The sequence below is a fragment of the Brugia malayi genome (assembly GCF_000002995.4).
Source record: "Brugia malayi strain FR3 genome assembly, contig: Bm_v4_Chr3_scaffold_001, whole genome shotgun sequence".
NCBI classification, from domain to species: Eukaryota; Metazoa; Nematoda; class Chromadorea; order Rhabditida; family Onchocercidae; genus Brugia; species Brugia malayi.
The window spans coordinates 780,398-794,767 of NW_025062477.1; the positions used below are offsets into that span (position 1 = coordinate 780,398).

At 26.3% G+C, this 14,370-nt stretch overlaps 3 protein-coding genes across 3 annotated transcripts; 1 reads left to right on the plus strand and 2 right to left on the minus strand.

The window, feature by feature from the left end:
• Positions 1-932: 932 nt before the first annotated feature.
• Positions 933-5,779, plus strand: Bm8671 (Uncharacterized protein; the record flags this gene model as incomplete). Its single annotated transcript, XM_043079608.1, has 6 exons — positions 933-945; positions 1,484-1,923; positions 2,107-2,195; positions 2,304-2,417; positions 5,115-5,233; positions 5,331-5,779. 6 exons carry the CDS (start codon positions 933-935, stop codon positions 5,777-5,779), a joined length of 1,224 nt encoding a protein of 407 aa, XP_042935542.1.
• A 2,767-nt stretch (positions 5,780-8,546) lies between these two features.
• Bm13585 (Uncharacterized protein) lies at positions 8,547-8,904 on the minus strand (the record flags this gene model as incomplete). The annotated part of the gene is made up of 2 exons (XM_043079609.1): positions 8,547-8,618; positions 8,833-8,904. Coding segments are annotated over 2 exons (144 nt in total), but the record flags the coding sequence as incomplete, so codon positions are not given.
• A 597-nt stretch (positions 8,905-9,501) lies between these two features.
• Bma-hex-4 (Uncharacterized protein) lies at positions 9,502-13,901 on the minus strand (the record flags this gene model as incomplete). The annotated part of the gene is made up of 7 exons (XM_043079610.1): positions 9,502-9,708; positions 9,889-10,017; positions 10,183-10,378; positions 10,758-10,903; positions 11,170-11,343; positions 12,592-12,786; positions 13,854-13,901. The coding sequence occupies 7 exons, from the start codon at positions 13,899-13,901 to the stop codon at positions 9,502-9,504; spliced, it is 1,095 nt and encodes a 364-aa protein (XP_042935544.1).
• Positions 13,902-14,370: the final 469 nt, after the last annotated feature.

The window sequence follows — 14,370 nt, forward strand, 5'->3', positions numbered from 1 at the left end:
CCAGGTGTGAATGTGGTCGTCTGTCTGGGTCTGTGCAATCTATCGATGTAACGTGTGTGTGTGTGTGTGTGTGCGTGTATATGTATGTTTGCATGTGTGTGTGTTTGTGTGTCTGCTTTCATGTGTGTATGTGTGAGTGCGTACGGCGTACGTGTATGTGTGTGTGTCCTACTATATATGTCTGTGTGTACGTAATATTTGTCTGTGTATATATGTGTGTGTGTCTGTCTGTCTGCATGTATATGCCAATTCTTATAAGCCGATCATTATGTACATCTTTGCAAGTTTGGTTTCAGGGTATGTGTGTGTGTGTGTGTGTACATGTGTCATATGTATGTGTCTGTCTACGGTGTGTACGCGCGCGTGTGTGTGTACCGTTGTGTGTCATATTAGTGACTTGCTCATTTGGAGTGGTGTGTGTCTGTCTGTCCCTGGGGTCTGTGTGTCTGTCTGTCTGTTCATGTTGGCCATGTGGATTTTCTGCTGTCTGTCTGTCAAGGAAAGATGATGTGCATGTATGTGTGTGTGTGTGTGTCTGTTTGTGTGTGCACACATAACACATAGGTGTGTCTGTGCATATGGGTGTGTCTGTGTATATGAGTGTATATATATATGTGTGTATATATATATATCTGTGGGTATAATATGTATGTGTGTGTGTGTGTGGTGTGTGTGGTGTGTGTGGTGTGTGTGGTGTGTGTGCATATAATTTACGAGAATTATATAATGTTTTAGGATCTGGAAATGAAGTTAGGGTGACATTCTGAGTCGGAGAGCACTTAAAATATTGTCACCTCACGCCAAATCATTGAGTTCTTGTCATTGAATTTTGATTTTGTTCAATTTAGGTGTTGGTTACGTGAATTTTATTTGTGGAATTCAAAAGATCATAAGAATTGGCTTTGTATTCTTCAATTCACGCAGTCACTATGATGACACCGAAAGGTGCGTGAATTTACGTACTTTCATTTACTGATGCCACTAGCAAAGTTACAATTTAAAAGAAAATTTAGCATTAAACAACTTTCGAAAATTCAAAATTTCTAATAAACAGGGACGAAATGCATACGTTTTCCTGTCATTCTGAATCTGAGATAAATGACCGACCGGACGCATTCAAATTAAATTCCAAAAAAAGATTTGTCGTCGAGTAATTGCAGTTTAGCTAGTGGTATCGTCGTCATTCCATGCTTAGTTATTTATTTCAGTACTTTCATTCACTGAAATACATTTTGATGAAATTTTATGAAATGATTTCGATGATTAATCGATATTCATCATTGTCTTATTGGATTAATCAATCATTCATAAATATTTATTATGGATTAAGATGACATCGAGTACGACAATAAGTAAACTTATGCGACAGAATAATTTTCTTTTCGTCATTTCATTTCCTCTATTTCATCAATAAGAGAGAGAGAGAGAGAGAGAAAAAAAAAGAGAGAGAGAGAAACAAATTTTTAGTTCAATTATTTTTCAGGTCATATGATTGCAAATGGCGCAGATGGGAAAATTGAATTAAGTGATGAATTAAAGGTAGCAATAGCAACTGAAGTTCGCGCGCAAATTGTGCCAGTGGTCAAGGAGATAGTTCGTGAGGTTGTCACCGAGATACGAAGTGTCATGACCGAAGTAATGGCACCAATTTATGATGAATTGAATCGTCTTCGTAGCACCACTACCGCCACTGCAAATGGCGGTAATGCGAATGCTTTACAGTTGCATGCAGCTTCTGCAGTTGGAACTTCAATTGCAACACCGGCGACAGTTGTTGCATATCCATCTGAGAGCGCAATTTTAGCGGAAGTTTATGCAGCAACAAGTAATGTAGCAGTAAGTATGGGTGGTACTGCATGTGCAGATGCTGCTACAGCTGCTGCAGTTGCTGCACAAAATGCACAATTGCAGCAATTTCTAAAGGTTTTCATTTTTGCTACATGGAATACACATTTTAAAAAGTTTAAATAAATGTTAGAATGAGTTAAATAATTTTGAAATAAATCTAAAATAAAGTAGACAAATATTCCTCTAAAAGTTAGCATTCAATGTATAGAAACTTACCTAAGTGATACCCAAACTTAGATACCCAAAATTTCTTTTTAGGAAAATGCTGGCAGTACTTATGATCCAAATAAAGGTAAAATGTATATTGAAGATGGCATTGCTACTAAAAGTCCGGAAGATTTTGTTGAGTAAGCATTTCATTTCTAGCAATCTTCAATGCTTATTTTAATTTTTTTTTTTTTTTTTTTTTCTTTGGTAATTATTTTGAAACTTTTTTAAAACAAATTTATTTTCAGGCAACCCAGTGAACCGCGTGCACGTGAATCGACAAGCGATTGTGCTGCATACAATTATGTCTATTATAATACCGCTTCTGCAGTACCAATTATGTCAATGTTGGAACCCGGAAGGTATCAGTTTTATCATATTACTTTAAAAAAAAAGAATATCTGACGAAAGTCATAGAATGCATACCTTATCATTGCATGCATTTGCAGAATTCGTAAATAGTACTAAAGTCATAGAATGCATACCTTATCATTGCATGCATTTGCAGAATTCGTAAATAGTACTAAAGTCATAGAATGCATATCTTATCATTGCATGCATTTGCAGAATTCGTAAATAGTACTAAAGTCATAGAATGCATACCTTATCATTGCATGCATTTGCAGAATTCGTAAATAGTACTAAAGTCATAGAATGCATACCTTATCATTGCATGCATTTGCAGAATTCGTAAATAGTACTAAAGTCATAGAATGCATATCTTATCATTGCATGCATTTGCAGAATTCGTAAATAGTACTAAAGTCATAGAATGCATACCTTATCATTGCATGCATTTGCAGAATTCGTAAATAGTACTAAAGTCATAGAATGCATATCTTATCATTGCATGCATTTGCAGAATTCATAAATAGTACTAAAGTCATAGAATGCATACCTTATCATTGCATGCATTTGCAGAATTCGTAAATAGTACTAAAGTCATAGAATGCATATCTTATCATTGCATGCATTTGCAGAATTCGTAAATAGTACTAAAGTCATAGAATGCATATCTTATCATTGCATGCATTTGCAGAATTCATAAATAGTACTAAAGTCATAGAATGCATATCTTATCATTGCATGCATTTGCAGAATTCGTAAATAGTACTAAAGTCATAGAATGCATATCTTATCATTGCATGCATTTGCAGAATTCGTAAATAGTACTAAAGTCATAGAATGCATATCTTATCATTGCATGCATTTGCAGAATTCGTAAATAGTACTAAAGTCATAGAATGCATATCTTATCATTGCATGCATTTGCAGAATTCGTAAATAGTACTAAAGTCATAGAATGCATATCTTATCATTGCATGCATTTGCAGAATTCGTAAATAGTACTAAAGTCATAGAATGCATATCTTATCATTGCATGCATTTGCAGAATTCGTAAATAGTACTAAAGTCATAGAATGCATATCTTATCATTGCATGCATTTGCAGAATTCGTAAATAGTACTAAAGTCATAGAATGCATATCTTATCATTGCATGCATTTGCAGAATTCGTAAATAGTACTAAAGTCATAGAATGCATATCTTATCATTGCATGCATTTGCAGAATTCGTAAATAGTACTAAAGTCATAGAATGCATACCTTATCATTGCATGCATTTGCAGAATTCGTAAATAGTACTAAAGTCATAGAATGCATATCTTATCATTGCATGCATTTGCAGAATTCGTAAATAGTACTAAAGTCATAGAATGCATACCTTATCATTGCATGCATTTGCAGAATTCGTAAATAGTACTAAAGTCATAGAATGCATATCTTATCATTGCATGCATTTGCAGAATTCATAAATAGTACTAAAGTCATAGAATGCATACCTTATCATTGCATGCATTTGCAGAATTCGTAAATAGTACTAAAGTCATAGAATGCATACCTTATCATTGCATGCATTTGCAGAATTCGTAAATAGTACTAAAGTCATAGAATGCATATCTTATCATTGCATGCATTTGCAGAATTCGTAAATAGTACTAAAGTCATAGAATGCATACCTTATCATTGCATGCATTTGCAGAATTCGTAAATAGTACTAAAGTCATAGAATGCATACCTTATCATTGCATGCATTTGCAGAATTCGTAAATAGTACTAAAGTCATAGAATGCATACCTTATCATTGCATGCATTTGCAGAATTCGTAAATAGTACTAAAGTCATAGAATGCATACCTTATCATTGCATGCATTTGCAGAATTCGTAAATAGTACTAAAGTCATAGAATGCATACCTTATCATTGCATGCATTTGCAGAATTCGTAAATAGTACTAAAGTCATAGAATGCATACCTTATCATTGCATGCATTTGCAGAATTCGTAAATAGTACTAAAGTCATAGAATGCATATCTTATCATTGCATGCATTTGCAGAATTCATAAATAGTACTAAAGTCATAGAATGCATACCTTATCATTGCATGCATTTGCAGAATTCGTAAATAGTACTAAAGTCATAGAATGCATATCTTATCATTGCATGCATTTGCAGAATTCGTAAATAGTACTAAAGTCATAGAATGCATATCTTATCATTGCATGCATTTGCAGAATTCATAAATAGTACTAAAGTCATAGAATGCATATCTTATCATTGCATGCATTTGCAGAATTCGTAAATAGTACTAAAGTCATAGAATGCATATCTTATCATTGCATGCATTTGCAGAATTCGTAAATAGTACTAAAGTCATAGAATGCATATCTTATCATTGCATGCATTTGCAGAATTCATAAATAGTACTAAAGTCATAGAATGCATATCTTATCATTGCATGCATTTGCAGAATTCGTAAATAGTACTAAAGTCATAGAATGCATATCTTATCATTGCATGCATTTGCAGAATTCGTAAATAGTACTAAAGTCATAGAATGCATATCTTATCATTGCATGCATTTGCAGAATTCATAAATAGTACTTATTAAGTAGTTAAATATTTGAAAAAGATTTTAAAAATGGAAATAACACTTTAATTGATTGAGAAAATTTTGAAAGTATTTTTAAAAGATGCATTTTTTTTTTTTTTTTTTTCAGTAATACATGTGTTTGTCAAAAAGTACCCAGTATATATCTTGGTAAAGAAGGTGGCAAAATTTCATTTCTTGTTGATACACGAACAGTACCATTGAAAGATCTTACTGCTGATAATCTAGGTAGATGATCTTTTTTTACATTATTTTTATTAAAAATTATTTTATTCTTTCACTTTAAAACTATTGTATATTACCGTTTGAATGAGTTAATTTTCAGGAAGTTGGACATGTCGTTTTACTGCTCATATGAAATCTCGAAAATATATGGTGAAAAAAGGTAAAGTAATAGGTTATGTAAAACAATATGGTCAAGTATATTCGGTACCGCATGATTATGATTATATCTTGCATCGTCAATATTATTGTCATGGTAATACCATTGGTCCGGCAACAATTCGGAAAAATATTTGGTATTTGTCGAATAAATTACATGGTGGTGAAGTTATTGGTTGTGCTATCATTTCCTATGAAATTGGTGATAATGCAACAGTGAAAATTTCAAAATTACGACAACGAACTCTTCTCAATAATTCATCCGAAAATTTGCGTCTTTTAAAAGGTGAAATTTCCGCAACACCGGAAGAAATGGATGTTAGCAATGTGACAATGAATCCAAATGCGGAATTGCAACGATTTGTGAGTAATATTCAAGTACAACAGCAGTAATTTCAAAATTATCTCTTTCATTCTAGTGATATCTCGTTAATTATCATTACATTGTGAAAGACAGAAATCAATTATCTATAAGTAATTATGTTATGCAAAAACGTTTATTTTAAGATTTATTAATTTGCATAAGATTTATTTTAGATATAGCATGCTAATTTTTTAAAACATTTTAAAATTGATGTCCAATTATTTAATCTCTAATAAATGAAATCCTTCTGAAAGAGTGTGCACTTACTTTTCCTGCCTTTGTGACACTCAAAAAAAAAATGTTTGTTTTAATAAACTTTTTTATTTATATAAATGATATTTTGTTGCCATAAATTTTCATTTTTTGTTCCATTTTTTTTTGTTCTCAGAAATATATTTGCCAATTGATGATGTTAGCAAAAATTGTCGTTAAGTCTTTATAAAAAATTTTTTTTATATCTTTAATACTTTTTCATATGTCATTTTTCTAATTTAAATATAGCATCATCATAAATATAACTTTAGCATCTGCTGAATTCTTTTTTCATCTTTTTAGTTCTCTCCAATAATAATAAGAAAAAAAAAAAAAAAAAGAGCTGTAAAACGAAAGGAAATTGATGACATGTATTAGTGAGACATTTTGCACTTCATTGTTCTCTAATAAATTTTGTCTCTAAATTAGCTTTTTTATTTTCCCTGATTCCCAATATAATTATTTCTAAGTTTTATTATCAATCTTTATTTTTAGTACTCAAAGATTGTTTTTGCATACATTTTTTAATTTCATTTGCTTCATGTTTAATGTTTATTATTACTATTATTATGTTGTTCATTAGCAATTACTGTTGCATATTTCTCTTCTTTTTTGAATAATTTTTAATTTTATTAATTTTTCTCCTCTGCTCATTCTTTTTTTGAATAATTTTCAGTTTTATTAATTTTTCTGCTCTGTTTATTCCTCTTTTTTTTTTCCTTTTCTTTTTCTAAAACAACTCTTGTGCTTTCCTTTATTTTTTTTTTTTTAATGAATTTTTCAATTTGAACAATTTGATATACTTAGGAAATTGTAAATATTATTGTAATCAGTTTTATACATATATGACTTCTACTAATGTATATTCTCTTTGCATATTTTAAGTTTTTTTAAAAAAAAAAAAAAAAAAACAAACAAAACAAATGCTTTTTGCTATGCTATTTATTACTCAATCGAAAAGTATAGATTTCATTGATAGGAAAATATGCTGAATTAAACTTATTAAATATACTATAAGTGGAAAGTGAAAGTTTATAGCAACAATTAAGAATAAATTTTTGAAAAAGAAAAATTTTTTCAAATTTTCGGAATCTAATAAAATAAATTGAAATGATATTAATAGCAAACAATAACTAACTGATATGATGAGATTTTTATATTTTACACATCTCAAATAGTTGCACAATTTTTGCAACAATAATTTATTGTATTTCATGTTCGTAGTAAAGTAAGGCTAAAAGAAAAACACAAAAATTTTATGACAGCAAAAAAAAAGGAACAACAAAAGAAAAAAGTAAAATTTATTTGCTTTTAACAGAAGTAAAATTTAAATGAAAAAAAGAAAAAGAAAGAACTTCAAGTTATCTAATTACTTTCTTTTTTTTTTTCGGATCATCATAGAATAGAATTTAGAATATAAGAAAAAATATTAAAATTAGCTGAAAAAAAAAAAAAAAAAAAAAAAAAAAACGATATCTAGTGGAAGTGCAAAAATCAAACTTTTCAACATGAATTAACAAAATAAAGCTTTCACAGAAAGAAACAAACAAATTATTACAATTGCATAATATATCAATTAAATAGTATGACCCAATTGTTTACTCAAAAGTACATTTGGTAAAATATAAAAGTAAACTATTAGTAAAATATTTGTTAACATTTTAAATCGAAGTATATGGCATTTGAGACAATTAAACACTGTGATATAATCATTTGTAGTGCAACAAAAAAAAATAACAAACTGAAAAAAAAAATTAAAAATAAATTTAGTGAGCTTTAAAATTTCGCAGGATTATTTGCACTGATACAAGGAAAGTTAATATAAGCATTGATGCTAGAGATCTGCATTTGAATGCAGCATTTTTTAGAGAGTAGTAGATAAGATAAAAGTAGAAGAAATAACGCTTTTCAAAATTAAATTTTTATTTATTTTTTGTAGTAGATACCATCTGATGAGTAATCTGAAATGGAAAATTGATGATTTTTGAAAAAGGAAAAAAGTTTGATCATAGCTCTTGAAATTTTAATATAATGATAATAATTTCTCAATAAAATATAAATGTATGCATATAGAATTAGTGATAATTTTATAAATCTATTTATCTAATTTAAATTCTATCAATAATTGTATAAGCAATTTATTTAGATTAATTAAAATTTATTCTATACAATTATCATTGATGTGTAACTTTTGTGATACATTAAATTTTTGCTTGTCCAATCAAAATTACGAATTCAAATAAATTAAGATTGACATTCTTGATTGATCATTTATGTTTCATTAATTTATGCTTAGTCAGAATTTTTTCATCTTATCAATTTTATTTTCATATCAATGATATTAATCAATTTTTTATCAAAAATATGCAAAAAAAAAAAAAAAAAAAGAAAAAAATTATTACTTATTAACTAACATGCATAATTATTGATTGCTTCACTTCTTAATTGATCAAACAAATTTGCAAATATTCGTTTTCAATTCATTTTAATAAATTCCAATAAATTATGAATATAATATATTTGTTATTCCATAACAATATTTATTTAGCTTAGCTGTTCTGTTATTATTTCATTGATTGATTCATCATAAAAATATGGACGAAGTAAGAAAGCAATCTGAAATGATCCAATTCGTTTTAAAAATTCTTTAGCATCGTTAAAAAAAAAAAAAAAAAAAAAAAAAAAAAACCACTAATTAATAATATTCGATTATTAAAATGAGAGAAAAGTTAAGAATAACATTTAATTTAATGTATTTTCATATAATCTTACGCAAAAATTTTCATCTAATCATCAATCACATTCACTCATTTAATCCTCTTAAACGTACATTTTCACGTATCTTCTCGAGATCTACGGTTAACTGTTTCTCGTCTGTAATATACGAATGAAAGTTAAGCACCTGTAAAAAGAATACTAATATAAATTAAAATTCAAATCATATCTAAGAGTTTTTAGCATCGTTAAGAAAAGTCATTCAAATATTTTTTTTTTTTTTCCACATTTTCTATTTCGAACAACAAAATTTTATTGAGCTGTAGTTCAGTTTTTCTGAATTAATACTTCCTACTCTAATTATTATAAATACATAAGATAATTTTCCGGTGTATAAATAAGAATATGAAAAATGGTTAATGTTTGATGAGTTAAAAAAAAGAAACAAAATAGACCTCATCATAAATTTTACTCCCTGGAAATGAGCAATTTACAAACATCATTTCCAATGAAATATCATTATCCATCTTTTCCGGATCCCATATGGTTCCAATGCTTTTCACCGTATTATGCTTAGTAATACTTCGACAGTTAAGTATATCCTAAAAATACTTCAAATTCAAAATTGAAGAGAGAACAGTTTTTTATTTCCAGTAGTAATAAATTAAGTATTAGTTGCAGTAAACTAATATTTTTAATTTAGATCATTTCTAAAACGATAAAAATATATTAGAATTAATTTATTTCACAATATTGGTATTATAATTGTTATTACAATCTTAAATTAAATTAAATTTGCATAATGTAAATAAGAGAAACTTAATTTTGCTTTCTGTATAATTTCATCTTCGCTCAATTCAATATTATTCAAATAAACAAGATCAACAATCAACGATGGAATTGAAACTGGTAAAATTTCACATAATGGACTGTAATGATTATATCGCTGCCAACCGGTTAAAATAATACCCGAAATTTTACCATTCAAATCCTGGAAAAATATAAAATTTCTTTGAATTATTACTTCACAAATCTTTATAACTCATCTAAGATAATTTACAACAGATAAAAGATCACCACCACCATCTATCTCATTTAATCTTAGAATTTTATTTTCAAAAATTTCTAATGCTTTTTGATAAAATTAGTAAATAAATAAATAAATAAATACCTGCTTTTCTTTCTCATACAATTCCACATATGATTGTTGATTGGCAAGATAACGTCTAATATAACAAAATGATTCATTTTGTCCATTTGCGCCTTTGAATGCACTTGCAAACATCATTTTTGGAAAAACCTAATATTTAATTTAATTCAAACAAAAATTTTTCAAAAACAAAAAAAAAAAAAAAAATTTAACCAAAATGCAGTCGTATATATACATATCTTAGAAATAAACAAAATTAAAATTAAAATTTTTATTGTTTAATAAATTAATTAACCATATAATAAAAACCAGAACCTGTGAATATCTTTTAAACATATTTATCGGGAAATAATTCAATTTAGTAACATTAACAGCATAACCCCAAATAACAGGTGTAACCAATTGACCCATTTCATATTGATTCAATAAATCAATTTCAATATCACTGAACATATCATTCCATACTAGCACTTCCGCAAAATTTAACTCACTTCGAGCATATCTTGCTACCCTTGCAAATTAAAAAAAAGAAAAAAGGTCAAAAATTAATTTTATCAATGAATTTAATAAAATTAATCTGATTATCAGCTGTTATCTATTTATAAAAATTGATATCGTTTATTGATATAAGATCTAATATTCTAATACACTCTGTAAAATGTCCTTTAAAAAAAAAAAAAAAAATTCTTTTATAATATTTTTTCTTATTGCTATTTTTAGGAATATAAATGAAAAGAAAAAAAAGTATGAAAAAAGATAATTTAAATCATTACATTTTAAAAGTTAATATTAATTAATTTATGAAGTATTACATATATTATATTACAAATATTTAATTTTGGATTAAAATTATTGTAGTATAAGTTAGTAAAAGATGAAATATTCATTACCTGCTAATATGATCCAATTTTAAATGATCCACCGTAAAACTTAAACTTTCCATACGTCGATTAATACATCGAAAATCCTGACCAATAGTATATACTTCGTCAGCACCTATATGTATTCGTTTTGCATTTGGATGCATAATACGTATCTAAAAAAGAGAAAAAAATTTCATTTTTTAGAAAAAAAACACCCACATAATATTTATTAAAGTAAAGTAATAGTTTTAATACTTATTAATATAATTATTAAATATTTCATAAAGTAAAATAATAGTTTTAATAAATATAAATAAATTTATATTTCATCTTAAAAAAAAAAAAACAATTCACATTTCCAACAGTTAATAAATCATTAAATCATATTTTGATAATATAATAGTTAAATTTATACAAATTATCTATCAATTAATCAAACCTGAGTGAGCATTTCAGTAATTAAATGCCATGAACCTTCATCTGATGGACATATTGTATCATGCTTAAATATATCCTCACGATATATAGAATATTTCGAATGTTTCAAAACAAATTCCATATGACCAAAAGTTTGTACAAGTGGAATAACTTCCAAATTATTATTAGATGCTAACTGTAAATATGCAATGAGAGTATGAGTAAATTTAATAATAGTTTAAAAAATTAAACAATAAAATAAATGATTAAAATTTTGCCAATTATGTGACAATTATTTGATTATAATAAAACAATGAAAATTTCAATTTATTCTTCCTTTTTTTTTTTTTTTTTTTTTTCAGAATTTAATTAATCTTTAAATAAAGCTTTAATACATGAATCTGATTTTTTTGAAACATTTAAGTGATATATGTTCGCCATTACCGGATTATCTTACAGAAATTATCATACGTAGTAGTAATATGATATTCCATAAAAAAATATCATTTCCGGAACACTCCTGTTCATTAGTCACTTTTATTGATAGCTATGCTTTTAATTCTTGAATAATTGGATTGATAGAATTACTCGTAATTTATCAATTGTTTACAATTAACGCTTAACTGATGCAAAATAAATTTTCAGAGTCTAATAATGTTTGCTTTAAATTAATTATGGAATGAGTCCTATCAATTACAATTGTTGTCAATGCTTTAGCAGTGCAATAATTAATCCCGATTTTAAATTTAAGACATTATTGAGAGAACGTTTCTACATATTTACTGCAATTAAAGAATTTAAAAATTATTTCGATGATTAAATAAACTATTTGAGAGTTTATATTATCTATAGGAAATTATTATGAAAATTTTTGCAATCATTTGGATTATTTGTTTGGGAATTACCAATTGTTTCCTTTTTTTTTTTTTTTTTTTCGCCTCTTATTGCATTTTCAATTTTGTGAAATCATTGGAAATAGTTATTTTCCCAAACATTGCAAAAAAAAAAAGAGGAAAAGGGGAAAAAAAAAGAGAGAGATACATTTGACAACAATATTTCATTTTTGAAAATTTTTTCAAATGAGATTGACAATGAGATGAGTTCATCTAATTATATCAATAATGATCATCATTACTATCTTTTCTTTTTCTTTTGTTGTTGCTAGTAATGTATATATTAAAATTAAGAGAGGTAAACTTTTTTCTATTTAAAATTCAGAGCGCTAAATTTCAAATCAATGTTTAAAATTGAGTAGAAAATTACAAAAGAAGTAATAAAAATTGCAAATCAATTAATTTATTTGCATTTTCTTTTATGTTTTATTTTAAATATAGCAATAGTTTAAAATTAATTTTGTAAAAAAATAACAAATTGCTAGAATAAATTAGAAAAATAGGAAATTTGATCAGTAAAAATAAAAAATTATTTTTGAAAAAAAATTAACCTCTAAAATAGCTTTTAAAATAGTCTTAGAATAAGCAATTGTTCGTTTCAACACCGTAAGTTCATTCCAATATGGAAACATATCTTCATATTCCATTAATATACCATCAACTTTCATTTTTTTCAACAATGGAAATATCTTCTTGTAGTATTTCAATGTTGGCGGTGCTCCTTTTAAGTCGAAATGGACTATTTTCTAGAAAATTAAATGTATGAAATTGCGCTTTGAGCAATTATCGTCCTTTTTTTTTTTTTTTTTTCAAAGAGAAAAAAAAAAAAGCAAATTAAATTTTTATTAGGAAAAAAAGAGACTAAATTTTCAATCGGAATTTCTGAGGTAAATTCAATTCAAAATTTCAATTCGATGTTACTATTTTGTGTTATAATAGATCAGAAAAAGCAATGGAAAATATTATTTTCCAATTTTATGCGATATTCAAATAATATTTATACATAATGTAATATCGATTATTGTTATTTATCTACTATGTACTATTTATCTTTTAAATTTGAAGAATGCAAGAAAGAAAGACGATGTATTCAAATAATTTAAAAAATTTAAAAAATTATTTGAATACATAAAGAAGGAATATAATAACTTTAAGTATTTTCACTTTTGGTTTGAAAAATTTTAACTTGAAAAGTTTTAATTGAAGCTCAGATCTTCGTTTCACTCATAAATTACTCATAAATTATGTGAAAAATTGACAAATAATAAATTTTCAAATCCTTTCATTGCTAAATCTGAAATGGTACCACTAATTTTTAACTCTTCCATGTAAAAATAACAACTGGTAAAGTAAAATTAAGAAAAACATGAGAAACGATTAAAATCAAAATTCTTTCTTCTACTTTTTGCAATTATTCATTTTTTTTTTTTATTTTCCTCTAATCTTTATAATATTTATATAAATTTTTATTTTGTTCCATTTTATCAAATTCAATCACAGTGAAAAATCATATCAAAATACCACTCAGTTTTACATTCTTGAAATTTCCATTAAAAACATTTAACATTGAGCGCAAACAATGTAAAAGATGAAATAATAGTTTAATAAATAATGATATAATAGACAAAATTTTAAAATATTTTTCAAAAAATTCGAGAGATTATTATTTTTTTAATTAAATGCTATTTGTTATTATTAATAGTTGTTATTAGTATTGGAATAATTTCGTTTTAATTAAATTAAAATAATTAAAATGATATTTTAAGAAAGAGGAAAAGTTACAAGCAAAAACAAAAACAAAAAACAAACAAACTTCTTTGAATGGATTTAATTGATCAAAATTCTTTTGACTTCCAAGCATTTCGTATGATACGGCAGATCTTGCGGTAATACAAAAATATAGCACATTGATTAGAAATAAAACACATGCAATGGATGTTCGTATAAGATAATTCTGTCCATGCACATTTAACATAATCAATTTTTTCCAATCTTTTTTATCTAAACTAATTTCTAACAATTTAACAATTTTCCTCGTACAATTTTATTTTGTGCAAAAATTTGAACTTTAATTAATTTCAAAATTAAATATAAATTTAACTGATACTAATGTATGAAAGTTTTATTAATATTATTTGTTTTAATAGAGTGATTTTTTAGTATTTTATATTATAATATAATTTATTTAAAACTTAATGCATAATTAATTAAGTTATATATGTATAATATGTAAATATATGTATGAGCAAACTTCTGATGCAACAAATTATTTTTTAATGAGTGTAAGATTTAAAGTTGGTTAAATTTATTGAACAATATACTTGTCCATC